Source organism: Ceratotherium simum, chromosome 16, assembly GCF_057802395.1.
Source record: "Ceratotherium simum simum isolate JZ-2026a chromosome 16, ASM5780239v1, whole genome shotgun sequence".
NCBI classification, from domain to species: Eukaryota; Metazoa; Chordata; class Mammalia; order Perissodactyla; family Rhinocerotidae; genus Ceratotherium; species Ceratotherium simum.
The window spans coordinates 13,572,368-13,589,667 of NC_141915.1; the positions used below are offsets into that span (position 1 = coordinate 13,572,368).

Genomic DNA, 17,300 nt, shown 5'->3' on the forward strand with positions numbered 1-17,300 from the left:
TGCTAATCTCAACTTCCCCTACTAATAGAGACTATTACTAACGATGCTTAAACATCTAGTACTATGAGATGTCGAACATTTTGCTTATTTCAAGACTCTTTGTGCATTCTTTCTGCAAAGTGAATGAACAGCATATTAAGCCTATTTTGGGGGTTTGCCTAAAACGGGACACACCAGGACTAAGTTCGGCTTTAACAATGACTAACTCGCACACCATGTGTGGAGGGTTAGACCTTGTCGAGCGCTCGCCAACAACCAAACATCTACTAGTTCTTTCGGCCTCTTCAGTGTCAGACCACCTGCTTCAACCCGGAGGCGGCGTCTTGACCCTGCGCGACCTCTTTGTCATGGCGTCTGCGGGGCGTCTACCACCAGAGGCCCTAGCACTCAGTCTGGCGTCGACCTTCCCAAGATGGCGGCGGTCGGGGCCACTGCGCGTAAGGGGCGGGACTCCGCCGCCGGGGGCGGGGCAGGGAAGCAGAGGGGTAGGACTTGCGGGCGGGCCGAGGGCGAAGTAGGCAGCCCCAGCGCGCCTGCGCGGAGCGTCCCTCCGCGCAGTGAGGCTGTGGCGGGGGAAGGCACCGGTGGGGCCGACGGGCGGGCTGAAGGAGGGAAGCGGACGAGCGAAGTCCCAGTGCGCGCCGCGGCGGCCCGGGTACCCTCCCCTTCCGGGCGCTGTGAGGAGAGCTGAACGGAGCGGACTCGCGCCGGCAGCGAGGCAGCGCTCCCGCCGCCGCAGCCCGGCCTCCCTCGGCTTCGGCGCTCCCGTCGCGGGGGCCCGGGTTCCTCAGCACACCCAGCTCCGGCAGCCCCCAGAGCCTGTCCCCAGCCCTTCGGAAGCCCCGGCGCCAGCCCGGGCCCTTGGCGGGGAGGATGACGGAGCTGCAGTCTGCACTGCTACTGCGAAGACAGCTGGCAGGTGAGCGGGCGGGCGGGCGGCGGGGCGCCGGCCGGGCCGCGATCGCGCGAGCCGCTGCCCGCCACCTCCTCCCCTCCTCCCGGGCCGGCGGCCGGACGGCCGAGGGGGAGCGGCAGCCACCGGCCAGGCCGGGTGCGGGCCTGCGAGGGTGGGGAGCCCGAGGCGCCGGTCCCGGCCGGGCCCAGCACTTCTTCCCCGGCTTTCGGAGGGCATTGGGGGCGGGGACGGGCCTGGCGCCCGGGGGGAAGGAGGGGAGCCTGCCCCCTCCCCCACTGCTCGGTGGGACATGGCGGGGGAGGGGCTGTGGGTCCCCAGCCCAGCCGACCCTCCTTAGAGGGGCGGGTCCCGGCTCAGGTGCGGCCGAGGCCGCCGGACCCTGGGGCTGAAGGGAGGTCTGGGCCCGGCCCGCGGCGAGCCCCCGGCGCGGGTGTCTGAGCGTTGGGCGGGCAGCAGGGCGAGAGTGGGCGGCGAGACGGGCCCCTGGCCCGAGGTGAGGCGCGCAAAACTTCTGCCCGGGCGGCGCCGGGTCCGAGGAGTTGTGGCCGACAACAAAAGCGCCGGCCTCCGCGGCCTCGTCGCGGGCTCGCGGGGTCCGAGAACCTGGCGGGGTGCGGGACGGCGCCTCGCCTGCCTCCGCCTGGCACGGGCTCCGGCTGCGCCGCCGGCTGGGGGAGGGTAGGAGCGGGCAAGAAGGGACGGCCGCTGGCTGGCCGGCGCCGGGCTTTGTGCTCGGAGCGATTCCGGCCCCCGCGCAGGCCTGCGGAACCGCGGGGCTGCGGCCTGTGGGCCCCGGTTCGGGGCGGCGGCCGGGGCGGCCTCCCCAGAGGTGCCTGCGTCCCCCTCCCCCATTGTCCCAGCCTCCGGCCGTTTGCGGCTTCCAGGTTGACTTTTTAGGGGGTTGGCTCCTACTCTGCTAGGACTGTGTGCGCGGAGCATGCGCACTGGAGACGTACGTGTGCGGAGTGTAAGGGGGGAGGCGGGTTGGTGGCTTCACAATGCCGCCCCACGTGCTGCCAGATTTAAAGAGAAATGAACCCGCAGTTACCCCTGCTGTCCAACGCCCAGCGTGTGTCCTTCTCAGTTCAGGCTTATCTTCACCTCCCCACTCTCTGCGGACAGCAGTCCTAGCCCTCGGGAGAAGCCAAAGGCTGCAATGAAGAAATCTATTTTTGAAATAGATTTACTAAGAGTTTGAGGTGTTAGTTAAATCACCTTTATGGCTTCTTAAGGAAAAGGTTGTCAGCGGCTGTTCGAGATTGTATAATTAGGTTTATTATTAGACCATGAGCAAGCAGGTTTGGACAAGTATTAAAGTTCTAGATGCTCAGGGGGAGTGGCTTGACATAAAAAGAGAAATACTAGTGGTACCTATGTCCATCAGGAATAATATATTGGAAAAGTAAAGTTCTAGATGCTCAGGGGGAGTGGCTTGACATGAAAAGAGAAATACTAGTGATACCTATGTCCATCAGGAATAATATATTGGAAAGGCAATGAAAGAATAACAACTTTATTGCGTCTTGTGTTTGCAAACACATCTTACTTTTCTGTGTATTTTTTAGTTTGTTTTGGAGGAAGGAGTTAAAATGTTCTTTTGTCTCCCTGAGAATTCTTTAATCAGAATAAGTTTTTATTATGTGGTGAACTATTAAACTATTAAAATACTAAATATTAAAATAGTACTCAACTCTTAATGGGAAAGATACACATTTTAAAAGGTGTAAAAGAAATTACGAAGTTACTAAGAAAGTATGACTAATAACAGTGTTAGCAGTAGCAATATTCAAAACTGTTTCCTACCCGTTTGTGAACCAGCTATAGACTTTGATAAGTCACTTGGTTCAGTTTTACACTCTTTTTTTGACAAGATTAATCCCAGATATTGATGAAACATTTCCCAAACCTCTTGATTAATGGTTGACTTTTTGATAAGGCACACTAAAATATACTTTAAGGTTGGAGGAGAGAATGATTTAGTTTGTAATTTTTCAAGCCTCATTATAAAGTTATTTAGCTGCTGATTAATTTTTCTTGCCTTCTTGATCAGAAACAATGGACTGTTCTTAATATTTTCTTAAAATTGTGAAGGATTTTAATTAACATACTGAAAATGTACAAAACAGTAGGCCAAGGCAGTGCATTAAGTGAAACGTAAAAATATCAAGTTTATTGGAAAGACTTGATAACTACATACTAAAAAAAAAAGGCCCTGTTATATCTTCGCAGTACATTGTTTGAGCTTTGTGATTCTTCAAATATCATTTGAAAACAGGAAAGAATGGTAAACTGTAATCTCTTGAAAGCATTTAGAGTGAACTTTTGGAAGGCTTAACAATAAATGCTTTAAAAATCTTGAAATGTATTGAATTGAGTAGACCCACAAACCTGTAAGCCATTCTAATTGCTAGAATTTCAGAAACTTCCAACAGCAGTGGCCAACAATGGTTACATTTATTGAGCCCCTAGTCTGCCAGTCCTTAAGGATTTTACTAATTACTTGAGGGGAGAATTTATTGTGTGTGTTTTGTTTTGTTGGTAACTGTAATGAAGAACCTGGTTACTTTCAGAGTTGAGCAGAATGGTTCCTTGGGTTGCAGAATTTCTCAGCCTCGGAAATACTGACATTTTCGGCCAGTTAGTTATTGCTCTGTGGGCCTATAGTGTGCATATAGAATGTTTAGCAGCATTCTTAGCTTCTACCCACCAGATGCCAGTAGTACACCCCCTCAGTTGTGACAATGAAAAATGCCTCCATTACCAAATGTCCCCTGAGGAGCAAAATCATCCTAGGTTAAAAAAATCGCTGGTTTAAGGTGTTTTAGTTAAGATCATTATGGCTATTGTGAAGCCAGAAACACCCAAGAGGTTGATGAAATCAGATAGGTTGTGTATTTGTTTGTGGATATTATTAGACTCTGACTTATTCCTTTGCGAATTCAGCAGTGATAGTTCACCTTTTGCAGTGCATTATGCTGGACGCTAAGAAATGCCACAGCACAAGAGATAATTTAAACAATTTTTATTTTTTGAGAAGTTATTATAAGCACTGGTTAGGAATGCAAAGAGTACAAAAAGGTATAGTCTTTCCCCTGACCCCAAGTTCTATTCTTGGAAGCAACTATCATTGATAATTTCTGTGTGTCTTTTCAGAGATTCTTGTGTATATGGGCTGAGGACTGACATGCACCAGGCGCTGTGCTGAGTGCTTGACATGTATTATCTCATTTAATCCTGCCAAAAAGGAAATGGAGGCTTAGGGAGGTTAAGTAACTTGCCCAAGGTCACACAGATAGTAAGTGGTGCTGCTAGATTCATATTCAGGACCGTTTTTTTTTTTTTTTCTTTTGAGGAAGATTGGCCTTGAGCTAACATCTGTGCCAATCTTCCTCTATTTTGTATGCGGGTCGCTGTGTCAGCATGGCTGATCGATCAAGTGGTGTAGGTCCACCCCGGGATCCAAACCCTGAACCCAGGCCTCTGAAGTGGAACATGCCGAACTCAACCACTACATCACAGGGCTGGCCCCTTATGTTGTTGTTTTTGGTTGGTGTATTGCCTTCCAGGGAGCAGTAATTGATGCAATCACGTAATAGGGTTTTATAAATTTAAATATTTGAAGTTAATTTATCCAGTAACTACCAAAATGATTGGGAAATGTTCTCATCTTAATAAAATTTATTGTACAACATAATACACATATCTAAGTGATAATTTTTAAACTTTAAAAAAATTTTTATTGAGATCATATTGGCTTATAACATTGTGTAAATTTCAGGTGTACATTATATTTCAGCTTCTGTATAGACTGCATCGTGTTTACCACCAATAGTCTGGTTTTCATCCGTCACCATACGTGTGTGCCCCTTTACTTTGCCCTCCCCCCATAAGTAATATTCTTAAGGTAATCATAAAAAGATATTTTAGCCGTTGGCAACTTAAGACCAACATTCTGCACTATCAAGGGAAGTATCTTTGAATTTAATGTCACAGACTGAAAGTAGTGCTAAGCTTCTTGGTGTTGGTAGTTAACTCTGAGAAAAAAAATTGGACTAATTGGACTTATTCCCTACTCTAACCATACTAAATTCTACTATATGACAAACATTTATAAGGAATAAGAGGAGGTTTTTTTTTTTTAAAGATCACTTGAGGTTTTTTAATATTGATAACATAGATTTTCAGTAGTTATGTTATTATAAGCACCTGTCATTCCAGAGCTAGGAAGAAAAATCTCTTTATGCAATAACAGTAAAATAATTGAGCTTCTTTTACTGTAGAAATTTTGATTGTGTATTTTAAAGTTGTCTGGAAAATTCCCAAATCTTTGTCTACTTGGCTACCCATATAAGCAAGTTGTTGTGATTAGTTGTGTGTGTCTCAGACTTAATGTGCAATAAAATCACTTGAGAGTCTGTTAAAAGTACAGATTCCCCTGGCCTTATTTGCACAGAACATTAGTCTGTATGTCTTGACTGGGCCCAAGAAAACCCAGGTTTTTTTTTTTTTTTTTTTTTTTTGCTAATGAAGATAGGCTCTGAGCTAACATCTGTTGCCAATCCTCTTCTTTTTGCTGAGGAAGATTAACCCTGAGCTAACTTCTGTGCCCATCTTCCTCTATTTTGTGTGTGGGACGCTGCCACCCATGGCTTGAAGAGTGGTGCGTAGGTCTGTGCCCAGCAGTCAACCTGCAAACCCTGGGCCACTGCAGTGTAACGTGAGCACTTAACCACTACACCACTGGGCCCGCCCGGAAAACCCAATTTTTAAAGCAGCACTTTTGATGACTGGGAAGCTGGTGTTCTGAGCCGAACTGCGATAGGTGCTGTAAACTGTTTTTTTTCCCCCTGGAGGACCACCTGCAGGTGGCCCAGTTCCTAGTTTTTGTGATGTTCTGTTTCATTAGCAGCCCTGGTGTGTATAGGATATTCAAAGAATACTCTTTAAAAGGAAGAGTTAGAAAGATTTAATATTTCTTATTGGCCTTTCTAGAATATATTGACACTCTGACATACAGTTCCATTAACAATCTTAAACAAGCAGAAATAGAGTAATTAATTATTGACAGGGACCACCCTAGTGGTAGAAGATTCTGGCTGATGAGCATAATATTAATATTCTTAATATTAATAGTTGTTAACCCACATATTTAGAAATGGGAAGACAAGTCTAAAAGTAAATATACATTGTATCAACCCGTTAATCGTTTAACAGTTTGGGAATTTTTATATTCAGAAATCATTACGCTATTATAGAAATAATGAGGCTACTACATATTGTACTGAATACGCTGTCAGAAAAAAACACAAATGAAGTAAACTTTGTAGTTGAGGAAAAGGTGTTGGGTAATTTATAATCTCTGTAGTGGAGGGAGCATCAAGGAATTATGCATCTGATGTGTTGTGTTACAGAATCTAAAGTACATAGTCTTATTTTGCAATATATACATATATCAAATCATTACACTGTACACCTTAAATGTACACAGTGTTATATGTGAATTATAGCTCAGTAAAGCTGGAAAAAAGTCTTAATTTTTTAGTGGATATGAATTGCCATTAGGGAGTAAATGATTTTTAAGTTGTAATTTCTCTTATTCAGTGACTATATTTGATAATACATGATGAAATTTAGTTTTTTATAAATAATGGTAGTTTAATTTTTGTAAATAAACTACTTCAGAATGAAATGTACTTTCTACATTAGTCTTTTATAATGGGTGACCTCACTTTCTAAAATACTGCTGAATATATTAAAATGGTGGAGTATATTCTACAATTTGTGGGTATTAGTATATTAGTATAATCTACTGCATTTACTGTAAAGTAGTACCAAAATATATAGTTTATATAAGTTAATACACATTATATTTGGTGAATGTCTGCATATAATTGTGAAATTTGATGCCTTGATTATTAATAGAGTGATCTAGTGTGGAAAATCTGAAATTCATTCACTACCACTATATTATTGTTGCCTTTTGACTTCTTTTCTTAGGTGAAGAGTGTTTGCATTATCAAGATGAGTTTCAATCCTTGGATATTTGATCTTGGGTACTTCAGTGCAAGTTTTTTTTGAGGAGTGGTACGCTGAGTTGTGGTAAACTGTAGTGTGAATGTGCTCTTGGTTCAAGCAAGTAAAATACTAAGGATTCTTTTGTTTTAATTTTATTTATTTTTTATTTTTTCCCCCAAAGCCCCAGTAGATAGTTGTATGTCATAGCTGCACGTCCTTCTAGTTGCTGTATGTGGGACTCGGCCTCAGCATGGCCGGAGAAGCAGTGCATCGGTGCGCGCCCAGGATCTGAACCTGGGCCGCCAGCAGCGGAGCGCACTCACTTAACCGCTAAGCCACGGGGCTGGCCCAGGATTCTTTTGTTTTAATGGACTCTGTTCAATTTAGGATGAAGAATTTTGTGTTTATTAATTATTGAGAAATACTTTTGTTAGAGTTTAAAACACTAGATAGATGACCTCCAAGGGTCTGTTTAATGCCGTCTTTAATTGGTTTGTAGGAAATAACTTTTCAGAGAAGAAAGCATAGTACAGGTATATGCTTATGGAAACAGTCTGGCCAGGTAAACGTAGTGTAGTTAAATCTGGTTGATGGCATTTCAGGTACAGAAAAGTACAAATAACAAAAAGCAAACACTTTACAAATTTTGATAAGGAATGTGAATTTTTAGTATAAACAGATGAGAGTGTAAGAATAAAATGCATTTTTAGGAAATAAGATACATACATGTTAAAATATAGCATTTTAAACTTTTCCCTCTAGTGCAAGATAGTATTAGGCTTATTCAAGTAAATCAGAAATTTTTATCAGTGCTGTTCCATTGATAGATTTTGGCCCTCAGAGAAACTGCTGGGAAAAATACTGTAATTTATTGCTGTTGCTGTAGAGATGTATACCTCTCTTTATATTAAGCTCTAGAAAATTTGTGAAAAGTTAATTTTTGTAAGTGGAAATATTTTCCTTTTATTTATGCTTTATATCAATGTCTAATCACTTAGAAAAACTGCTACTGCTTCTTCTCTGCTTTTCTTAGACTTCTACACCTCTCCATTGGGTAGGGATTTGTTAAAATTATAAACAATAAAGAACCTATTTAAATTTCTACCTCACAGCTGTTTTTGCTTTAATCTTGTAAAGCAAGCATTGCTTTTAACGAACAATTTATCAAAAAGAAATCTTTATAAAATGTCCTTTCTGTTAGAAGACACAGTTTTGATTTGCTTTTGAATGTGCTTAACACTTTAATTGTATTATCATTGTCTTATTCTTACGTAAGGTGTACTTATTAGAGTTTCTAATTCAAGACAAAGTAGTGCTAGGTGAAGAGTTTTTGGACATGGTGCCATAAGTGTGATTTATAAAAGGAAATATTGGTAAACTGGACATCATCAAAATTAAAAACTTTTGTTTGTGAAAGACAAATGAAAAGACAAGCTACAAACTAGAAGAAGATATTTGCAAAGATTGATCTAGAATATGTAAAGAGCTCTCAAAACTCAGCAGTAAAACAGTCCATTTAGAAAATGGGCAAAAGATGTGAACATATTTCAGATGGCAAATAAGCAAATGAAAAGATGTTCAACATCATTAGACATTGGGGAAATGCAATTTGAAGCCACAGCAAGATAACACCACATACTTATTAGAATAGCTAAAATTAAAGAAAAATAATAACACCAAATGCTGGCCAAGGGATGTGGAGAAACTTGATCTCTCATTCGTTGCTGGTGGGAATGTAAAATGGTACAGCCATTGTGGAAAATAGTTTGCAGTTTCTTATAAAACTGAATATGCACTTACCGTACAATGCATTGGGTACACATTTGGGCATTTACTTCAGAGAAACGAAAACTTAGGTCCTCATGAAAACCTATATGCAGGTGTTCATAGTAGCTTTGTTAGTAATAGCTAGGAACTGGAAGCAACCCAGATGTCCTTCAGTGGGTGAATAAACTGTGGTACATCCATACCATGGAATATACTACTTAGCAATAAAAAGAAATACACTGTTGATGCAGAAAACAACTTGGATGATTTCAAGGGAATTATGCTGAATGAAAAAAAGCTACTCTCAAAAAGTTACATAATGTATGATTCCATTTAAATAAAACTCATTTTTTTTATTGTGGTAAAAAACACATAACCTGAAATTGACCATCTTGACCATTTTTAAGTGTGCAGTTCAATAGTGTTAAGTATAGTCACATTGTGGCAAAACAGGTCTCCAGAACTTTTTCATCTTGCAAATCAAACTGTATACCCATTAAGCAACAACTTCCTTTTCCCCCTTCCCCTAGCTCCTGGTAACCACCCACCATTTTACTATTTCTGTGAATTTGATTCATGATACTTCATATAAGTAGAATTTGTCTTTTTGTGACTGGCTTATTCATTTAGCATAATGTCCTGAAGTTTCATCCACATTGTAGCATGTGACAGGATTTCCTTCCTTCCTTCCTTTTTTTTTTTTTTTTTTGAGGAAGATTAGCCCTGAGCTAACATCTGTTGCCAATCCTCCTCTTTTTGCTGAGGAAGACTGGCCCTGGGCTAACATCCATGCCTGTCTTCCTCCACATTATATGGGATGCAGCCACAGCATGGCTTGACAAGTGGGATGTTGGTGCACACCTGGAATCTGAACCCTGGGCTGCTGCAGTGGAGCGGGCACACTTAACCGCTAGCCCACCGGGCCAGCCCCCCTTTCCTTCCTTTTTAAGGCTGAATAATATTCCATTTTATGTATATACCACATTTGGTAACTCCATTCATCCATAGATGGACATTTGGGTTGCTTCTACCTTTTGGCTATTGTGATTATTGCTGCTATGAACATGGGTGTGCAAATATCTCTTCAAAACCCTGCTTTCACTTCTTTTGGCTACATGCCCAGAAGTGAGATTGCTGGATCATGTAGTAGTTCTATTTTTTTAAAATAGACTTTATTTTTTGGGCCGGCCCTGTGGCTTAGCGGTTAGGTGGGCACGCTCTGCTACCGGTGGCCGGGGTTCAGATCCCGGGCGCGCACCGACGCACTGCTTCTCCGGCCATGTTGAGGCCGCGTCCCACATACAGCAACTAGAAGGATGTGCAACTATGACATACAACTATCTACTGGGGCTTTGGGGAAAAAAATAAAAAAAGGATGAGGATTGGCAATAGATGTTAGCTCAGAGCCGGTCTTCCTCAGCAAAGAGGAGGATTAGCATGGATGTTAGCTCAGAGCTGATCTTCCTCACAAAAAAAAAAAAAAAGACTTATTTTTTAGAGCAGTTTTAGGTTCACGGCAAAATTGAGCAGAGGGTACAGAGATTTCCCATATACTCCCTGCCCCCACCACATACTTAGCCTTGCCCATTATCAATATCCCCCACCAGAGCGGTACATGTGTTAACAATTGATGAACCTACATTGGGTAATTCCATTTTTAATTTTTTTGAGGAACCTCCACACTGTTTTCCATAGTGGTAGCACCATTTTACAATCCCACCAATAGTACACAAGGGTTTCTGTTTGTCCACATCCTTGTCAACACTTCTTTTTATCTGTTTTTTTGATAGTAGCCATCCTAAGGGATGTGGGGTGATATCTCATGGTTTGTTTTGCATTTCTTTGATGATTAGGAGTGTTAAGCAACTTTTTGCATGCTTGTTGACCATTTGTATATCATCTTTGAAGAAATGTCTATTCACGTCCTTTATCCATTTTTAAATCAGGTTGTTTAATTTTTTTGTTAAGTTGTACAAGTTCTTTATATACTGTTTTTTTTTTTTTTTTTTTTGTGAGGAAGATCAGCCCTGAGCTAACATCCATGCCTATCCTCCTCTTTTTTTGCTAAGGAAGACTAGCCCTGAGCTAACATCCGTGCCCATCTTCCTCCACTTTATATGGGCCGCCGCCACAGCATGGCCTGACAAAGCGGTGCGTCGGTGCGCGCCTGGGATCCGAACCCCGGCCGCCAGCAGTGGAGCGCGTGCGCTTAACCGCTACGCCATGGGGCCGACCCCTATATACTCGGGATATTAACCCTTTATCAGATATATGGTTTACAAATATTTTCTCCCATTCCATAGGTTGCCTTTTCACTCTGTTGATTGTGTCCTTTGGTGCAGAAAAGTTTTTAAGTTTGATGTAGTCCCATTTGTCTATTTTTGCTTTTGTTGCCTGTGCATTTGGTGTCATATCCAAGAAATCATTGCTAAGTCCAGTGTCATAAAGCTTTTCTCCTATGTGTTCTTCTAGTAGTTTTATAGTTTTAGGTCTTGTGTTTAGATCTTTAATGCATTTCGAGTTAATTTTTCTATATGGTGTTAGATAAGGTTTCAACTTCATTCTTTTGCATGTGGATATCCAGTTTTCCCAGCACCATTTGTTGAAGAGACTCCCTTTTCCCCATTGAATGGTCTTGACAACCTTATAAAATTATTGAAATGACAAAATATAGAGATGGAGAATAGATTAGTGGTTTTCAGGGATTAGGGACAGTAGTGGTGTATGGCTATAAGGTGGTAGCATAAGGGATCTTTGTGGTGATGGAACAGTTTTGTATCTTACAGTGGTTACACAAATCTGCAGATGTGATAAAATTGCTTAGAGCTACAAACACACACACAGATGAGTGATGAAATCTGAATAAAGTGTATGGACTGTACAAATGTCAGTTTCTTCGATTTGATATTATAGTGATGCAGGATTGTACCATTGGGGGGAACTGAGTAAAGGGTGTAGGAGACCTTTCTGTACTGTTCTTTCCATTGTCCTATAAATCTATGTTTTAAAATAAAAGTTTTTAAAAAGTCACTTGTAGCCAAAGCATTTTTATCAATCTTTTCTCTTGTAGAGAACTCCTCCTTTGAACAACTTCTTCATAGTTACAAACATAGCAACATAGTTGCCTTATTAACACTTTCAAGGAACAGGAAGTTGAAATAGAGAAATCTGTAGTTTGAGATAGAAATTCTGTCTTAATTTTAAATCCTCATTTAAATGTTTTGTGCTGTTATTTGGAAAATGGAAGAAAGGATCAGTATAAAAGTTCATTTATTGAGCTCTTGTGTGCGGTTGCATTGAGAAATGCTGGACAAATGCCAAGATAATTGGTCTGGTAGTCTTACCTTGAGATGCTACAGTTAGTAGGGGTTGATGGACATGTGAACAAAGTTATAATGCAGTGTGGTAAATACGTATATACCCCTTGAAGGAATAGAAAGGAACACTGAGGAAGGAGTGATTAATTATGGAGGAGTACAGTGAGATTAGGGAAGTTCATAGGAAAAGGACTATATTTGGATACAGCAGAATCAAGATACAGTTCTCTTAAGAGCATTAGGTTATATACTTTTAAAAAAATCTTTGCATTTATCAGTGTAGAGAAAGCAGTAATTAGAATTACTTGGCATGATAGACAGAAATCTAAAGTTGACAGATTTAAAACAGATAAGTGTTTCTGCGAGACAACTAACCCTCTTGAAGATTTCCAAGAAAATAGTCTGAACATAGCTTTCAAGGGATGACAGCAGTTGGTAATTAAAAAAAAAATTATAAAGGACATAAGCCTGCTCACTTCATGGATATATAAATTTACTTAAAAGAGGGAGGAGGGCAGAAAGGAAAGTTATATCATTGAGTGCCTGTCACATATTCTTCATGATCCTAGGACTTTCCATATGTGGTCACATTTCGTTCTCACAGCAAATCTTTGAAGTAAATATTACCACCTTTTTGAGATAAGGAAATTGAGGTTTATATTCTATCTGGTAATTTCCCCAAGCTAACCCTGATGGAGCTCCCTGCCAGAAATAGGTCTGTCTGCTGATGAAACCTGAGCCCTTTCCTTATCAGTGGTTTCTTTAACATTTTGGGGGTTCTTAGACTCCTTTGAGAATCTAGTGAGAGTTAACGACCTCCTGAGAAAAGTGCACAAACACAGTTTGGGGTATAATTTCAGAGGGCTTTCTGATCTCTTGAGTGAAGCTCATTTATGCACATGTAATGCTGTCCCTTACATCATTCAGCGAATTTGATGCATGTTTAGTGTGGTAGAGGTAGAGTGTGCCGAAAGAATAAGATACTCTTCTTGTATTCCAGGAACTTGTAGTCTGCAGAAAATCCCATAAGGGGGCTGCTTTAAAGCGTGTATTAGAGAAAGTCAGGGAAAGCTTGCTTTTCTCTGTCTGGTTCATGGAGGGCTTTGAGGAGTTGATGGCATTTATGCCTGACTTTAAAAGGATATGTAAAATTTGATCACATAGAAATAGGGAAGAGGCCAGCCTGGTGGCGTAGTGGTTAAGCGCACGCGCTCTGCTGTGGCGGCCCGGGGTTCGCAGGTTCGGATCCCGGGTGCGCACCGACATACCGCTTGTCAAGCCATGCTGTGGCGGCCTCCCATATAAAGTGGAAGAAGATGGGCATGGATGTTAGCCCAGGGCCAATCTTCTTGAGCAAAAAGAGGAGGCTAGGCATTGGGTGTTAGCTCAGGGCTAGTCTTCCTCACAAAAAAAAAAAAAAAGGAATTGGGAGAGTATTTAAGGCTGAGGAAAAAGAACAAGCAAGGCAGAAGGCTTGTGTGGAAAACAATTCAGTGTAGTTGGAGTATATGATAAACTGAATTAGTGGGAAAACTATTTGGAAAGGCTGGTATTTTTGGAAGACTTTAAAAATGTTGAAATATAGAGTTCTGTTTGAGGAGTGGGGGGAAGTGATGTGATCAAAGTGCATTGGACTAGTGCTTCTCAGATTATCTGCAGTGAAAGACCAGTTTTAAAAAAATTTCCAATTCATTATGTAATGGTACTTTGAAAAACAATAAAAATGAATTATTAGAAAAACTGAATAGAGTAGACATAAATTGGAACCCATACTTTATACTATTAGGTTCATCATATAAAATGACTATCAAATTGCTGTACAAGCTTTTAAATGCTTACTCTAGGCTTGCTGTGTCATGGACCAGAAACAGTTTGGTGGATTGGCACCAGTTAATGGACCACAGTCTGAGTAGCACTGCTGTGGACAGGGGGGAGAATGACGTTTAGACTACATTCTCTCTGTGAGGCAGAGATTTTTTGTTTTTGCCTGTGTGTTAGCTGACATATCACAGATGCCTAGAAGGGTGACTGAAACATAGCAGGCAATCAGTAAATATTTATTGAATGGATTAAAACTACCATATTCGGTTTTTTTCCCCTGAGGACTTAGGCACATGTGAACTAAATCTTTTAGGATAGAAAGTAAAACAATAGGAATACTTGCATGCAGTAAACATTTAATTCCTTCTATATGCCAGGCCCTAGGAATACAAGGATTCATGATACAATCCCTGGCTTCCCCTTCTCGTGGGGAAGGTAGACTTTTATAAACAAATATTGGTTGATAATTAGAATATAGATACTTTACCACAGTAATATAGACATTCTTGCCTTTTTTTGTGTTTTTCCCTCATTTACTTGTTTAAAGTATAGCTTTGACCAAATGACACTTGTGGGAGCACCTTCAGTGTCTCAGCAAGGTCCTTATTTTTCTCTCAAAGCAGTTTCTTTAATGGACAACTCTATCTACTATGACTAGTTTTTCTAACTCTTTATAATTTGTAAATTAAAGTTTTTTTCTCTCACCTTTTTAGCTTTTTTTTTTTCATGGCTTCACAGTTTCTCTCTGGTCCTCTACATTAGCTACCTTAGGCTTCTTACCCAGGTGGCTGACCACATTTTCCAGAAGAGGAAACTAAGTTTAGCTTACTCACAATACCAGAACCAAGACAACTAGATTTCATTAATCTCTGAGCCTGTCCTTTAACAGTATTTAAATTAGACCTACATAGAGACTATAAAAATGTGTTGATTCAATTATCCCTTTCCTACTTAGGTCCTAGGGTGTCTGTGGGGTCGTATGTTCCTTTGATTTTCTTACTTTTTTGAGAGTGAATCATATGTATTTAAAATACATGTCAGGTAACCTAAATCAAGATACGCTAGAGGAAAATGGCATATGCATGTTTTTTTTTTGTGAGGAAGATCAGCCCTGAGCTAACATCCATGCCAATCCTCCTCTTTTTGCTGAGGAAGACTGGCCCTGGGCTAACATCCTGCCCATCTTCCTCCATTTTATGTGGGACGCTGCCTCAGCATGGCCGGAGAAGCGGTACATCAGTGCGCGCCTGGGATCTGAACTGGGCCGCCAGTAGCGGAGCGTGCGCACTTAACCGCTATGCCACGGGGCCGGCCCCGGCATATGTATGTTTTAAAATAACTTTTCTAATTACAAATGAACATGTTGGTTGTAGATTTGGAAAAGATAAAACATATACATGATATAAACATCAGCCATCATTTTGCAGCCTCTGTTAACATTTGATTATTTTTCTTTTCACTGTGTTTTACCTTTTTAGTAAACTGAAATTCTGAAAGGAAGAACCTTTAGTGTTAAGGAGTTCAGTGAAAATCATACTCTTTGAAGTTGAGTTCGTTCAAGTTTCTTTTACATGCTTGATTCTCTTTAACAAACCTAATACAAGATTAAGAGTTTATTTTTTAAAATTTATTTAGCAAATAAATGACAGAAGTAGATTTGAAACCCAGGTCACCTTATTAACAAGACTACTGCTTTTTATACAGTAGCACACTGTTCATTAAACTCTGAAAACTTTGTGACTTTTGGAAGAGGAACTATTATTGCTTATGGTCTCACCTGATATTTTTAGCTCGTCTGTTTTTCACCTTCTGTGTTATAGGATTCTAAACAATTATTTATTTATTTATTTTTTCTCCCAAAGCCCCAGTAGATAGTTGTATGTCATAGTTGCACATCCTTGTAGTTGCTGTATGTGGGTCGCGGCCTCAGCGTGGCCGGAGAAGCGGTGCATCGGTGCGCGCCCGGGATCCGAACCCGGGCTGCTAGCAGTGGAGCGCACGCACTTAACCGCTAAGCCATGGGGCCGGCCCAGTGCTATAGGATTCTAAAACTAAAATATCTATTTCAAAGCTTATGTAGAGAGAGGTATGACTCTGAGACCTTCCTTAATACTGTTTTACCTTGGGTAGGTAGAGGATAATATTTATCTTTTTTTGTCTTTAGCAGTGCACGGGTGGTTTATAGTGTCATCATTAGAAGAGTAGGACTTGAGGCTGTGTTAACCTCTTTTTTCAAACTGCTGTGAACATTATGGTGTGGTAGTTCCCCAGGGAAATACTGTATTTTCAGTGTCTTCTCTGGTTGTTTTTACATCTCTCTTAGGATTATACCTTTGCTGCTGCTTCTACCCTTAGCATTTGCCTGGTGGAATCAGAACAAAACTGTTGTTATCCAATTTGGTTTGTATTTAACTCTTGCAGGTGCAGCCGGGGCACGGGTGAGGGTACTGTGCTTCCTGCTGCCCTCTTCAGGGTCTAAGACATATGGTATGGCTGTTGGGGAAGCAATACCGCTATGATAGGCTTTTTTTTTTTCTTTTTAAAATAAGCTTTTAATTTTAGAACAGTTTTAGATTTACAGAATTGTAAAGATAGTACAGAGAGTTCCTATATACCTGCTTCCAGTTTCCCCTGTTAACATCTTACATTAGTATGGTACATTTGTCAGAATTAATGAACCAGTATTGATACATTATTAACTGAAGTCCATACTTTATTCAGATTTCCATAGTTTTTACCTGATGTCCATTTTTCTATCAAGGAGCCTATCTAGGATGCCACATTGCATTTAGTTGTCATGTTCTCTTAGTCTCCTCTGTCCTGTGAGAATTTCTCAGGCTTTCCTTGTTTTTTGTGTCTTCCGGTTTTGAGGAATATTGGTCAGGTATTTTGTAAAACATCCCTCAAATTGGGTTTGTCTGATGTTTTTCTCGTGATTAGACTGGGGTTATGGGTTTTCAGAAAGAATACCACAGAGGTGAAGCGCCCTTCTCATCACATCATGTTGGTGGTACATGGTAACCACATGACAACCCTGGTGACGGGAACCCTGACCACTTGATGAAGGCAGTGTTGGTCAGGTTTCTCCACTGTAAAGTTACTATTTTTCCCTCTTTCTACCCATTTCTTTGTAAGCTACTCACTAAGTCCAGCCCACAGTCATGTGGGAAGAAGGAATTAGATCCCGTCTCCGGAGGGGAGAATATTTACTTAAATGTTATTTGGAATTTTTCTGTAAGGGAGATTTGTCACTTTCCCCCCAATTATTTGTTAATTCAATCATCTGTTCAGTGTGGACTTGTATATTTTATTTTATACTTTGGGTTAAAATCTGTATTAGTCAAGGTTCTCCAGAGAAACAGAACCAATAGGATGGGTATATATATATATGTCACGTGATTAATTTGGACTGACAAGTCCAAAATCTGCAGGATAGCCTGGCAGCGTGGAGACCTAGGGAAGAG

General features: G+C 41.1%; 1 protein-coding gene across 1 annotated transcript in view; it reads left to right on the top strand.

The window, feature by feature from the left end:
• The first annotated feature begins 575 nt into the window (after positions 1 to 575).
• The window catches only part of UBE2G1 (ubiquitin conjugating enzyme E2 G1), a 107,763-nt gene continuing 91,038 nt past the window's right edge, over positions 576 to 17,300 (top strand). Inside the window, exon 1 of the mRNA XM_004433256.3 lies at positions 576 to 919. Coding sequence (XP_004433313.1) covers positions 874 to 919 — 46 coding nt within the window. The 5' untranslated portion in view covers positions 576 to 873. The remainder of the gene's footprint in view (positions 920 to 17,300) is intronic.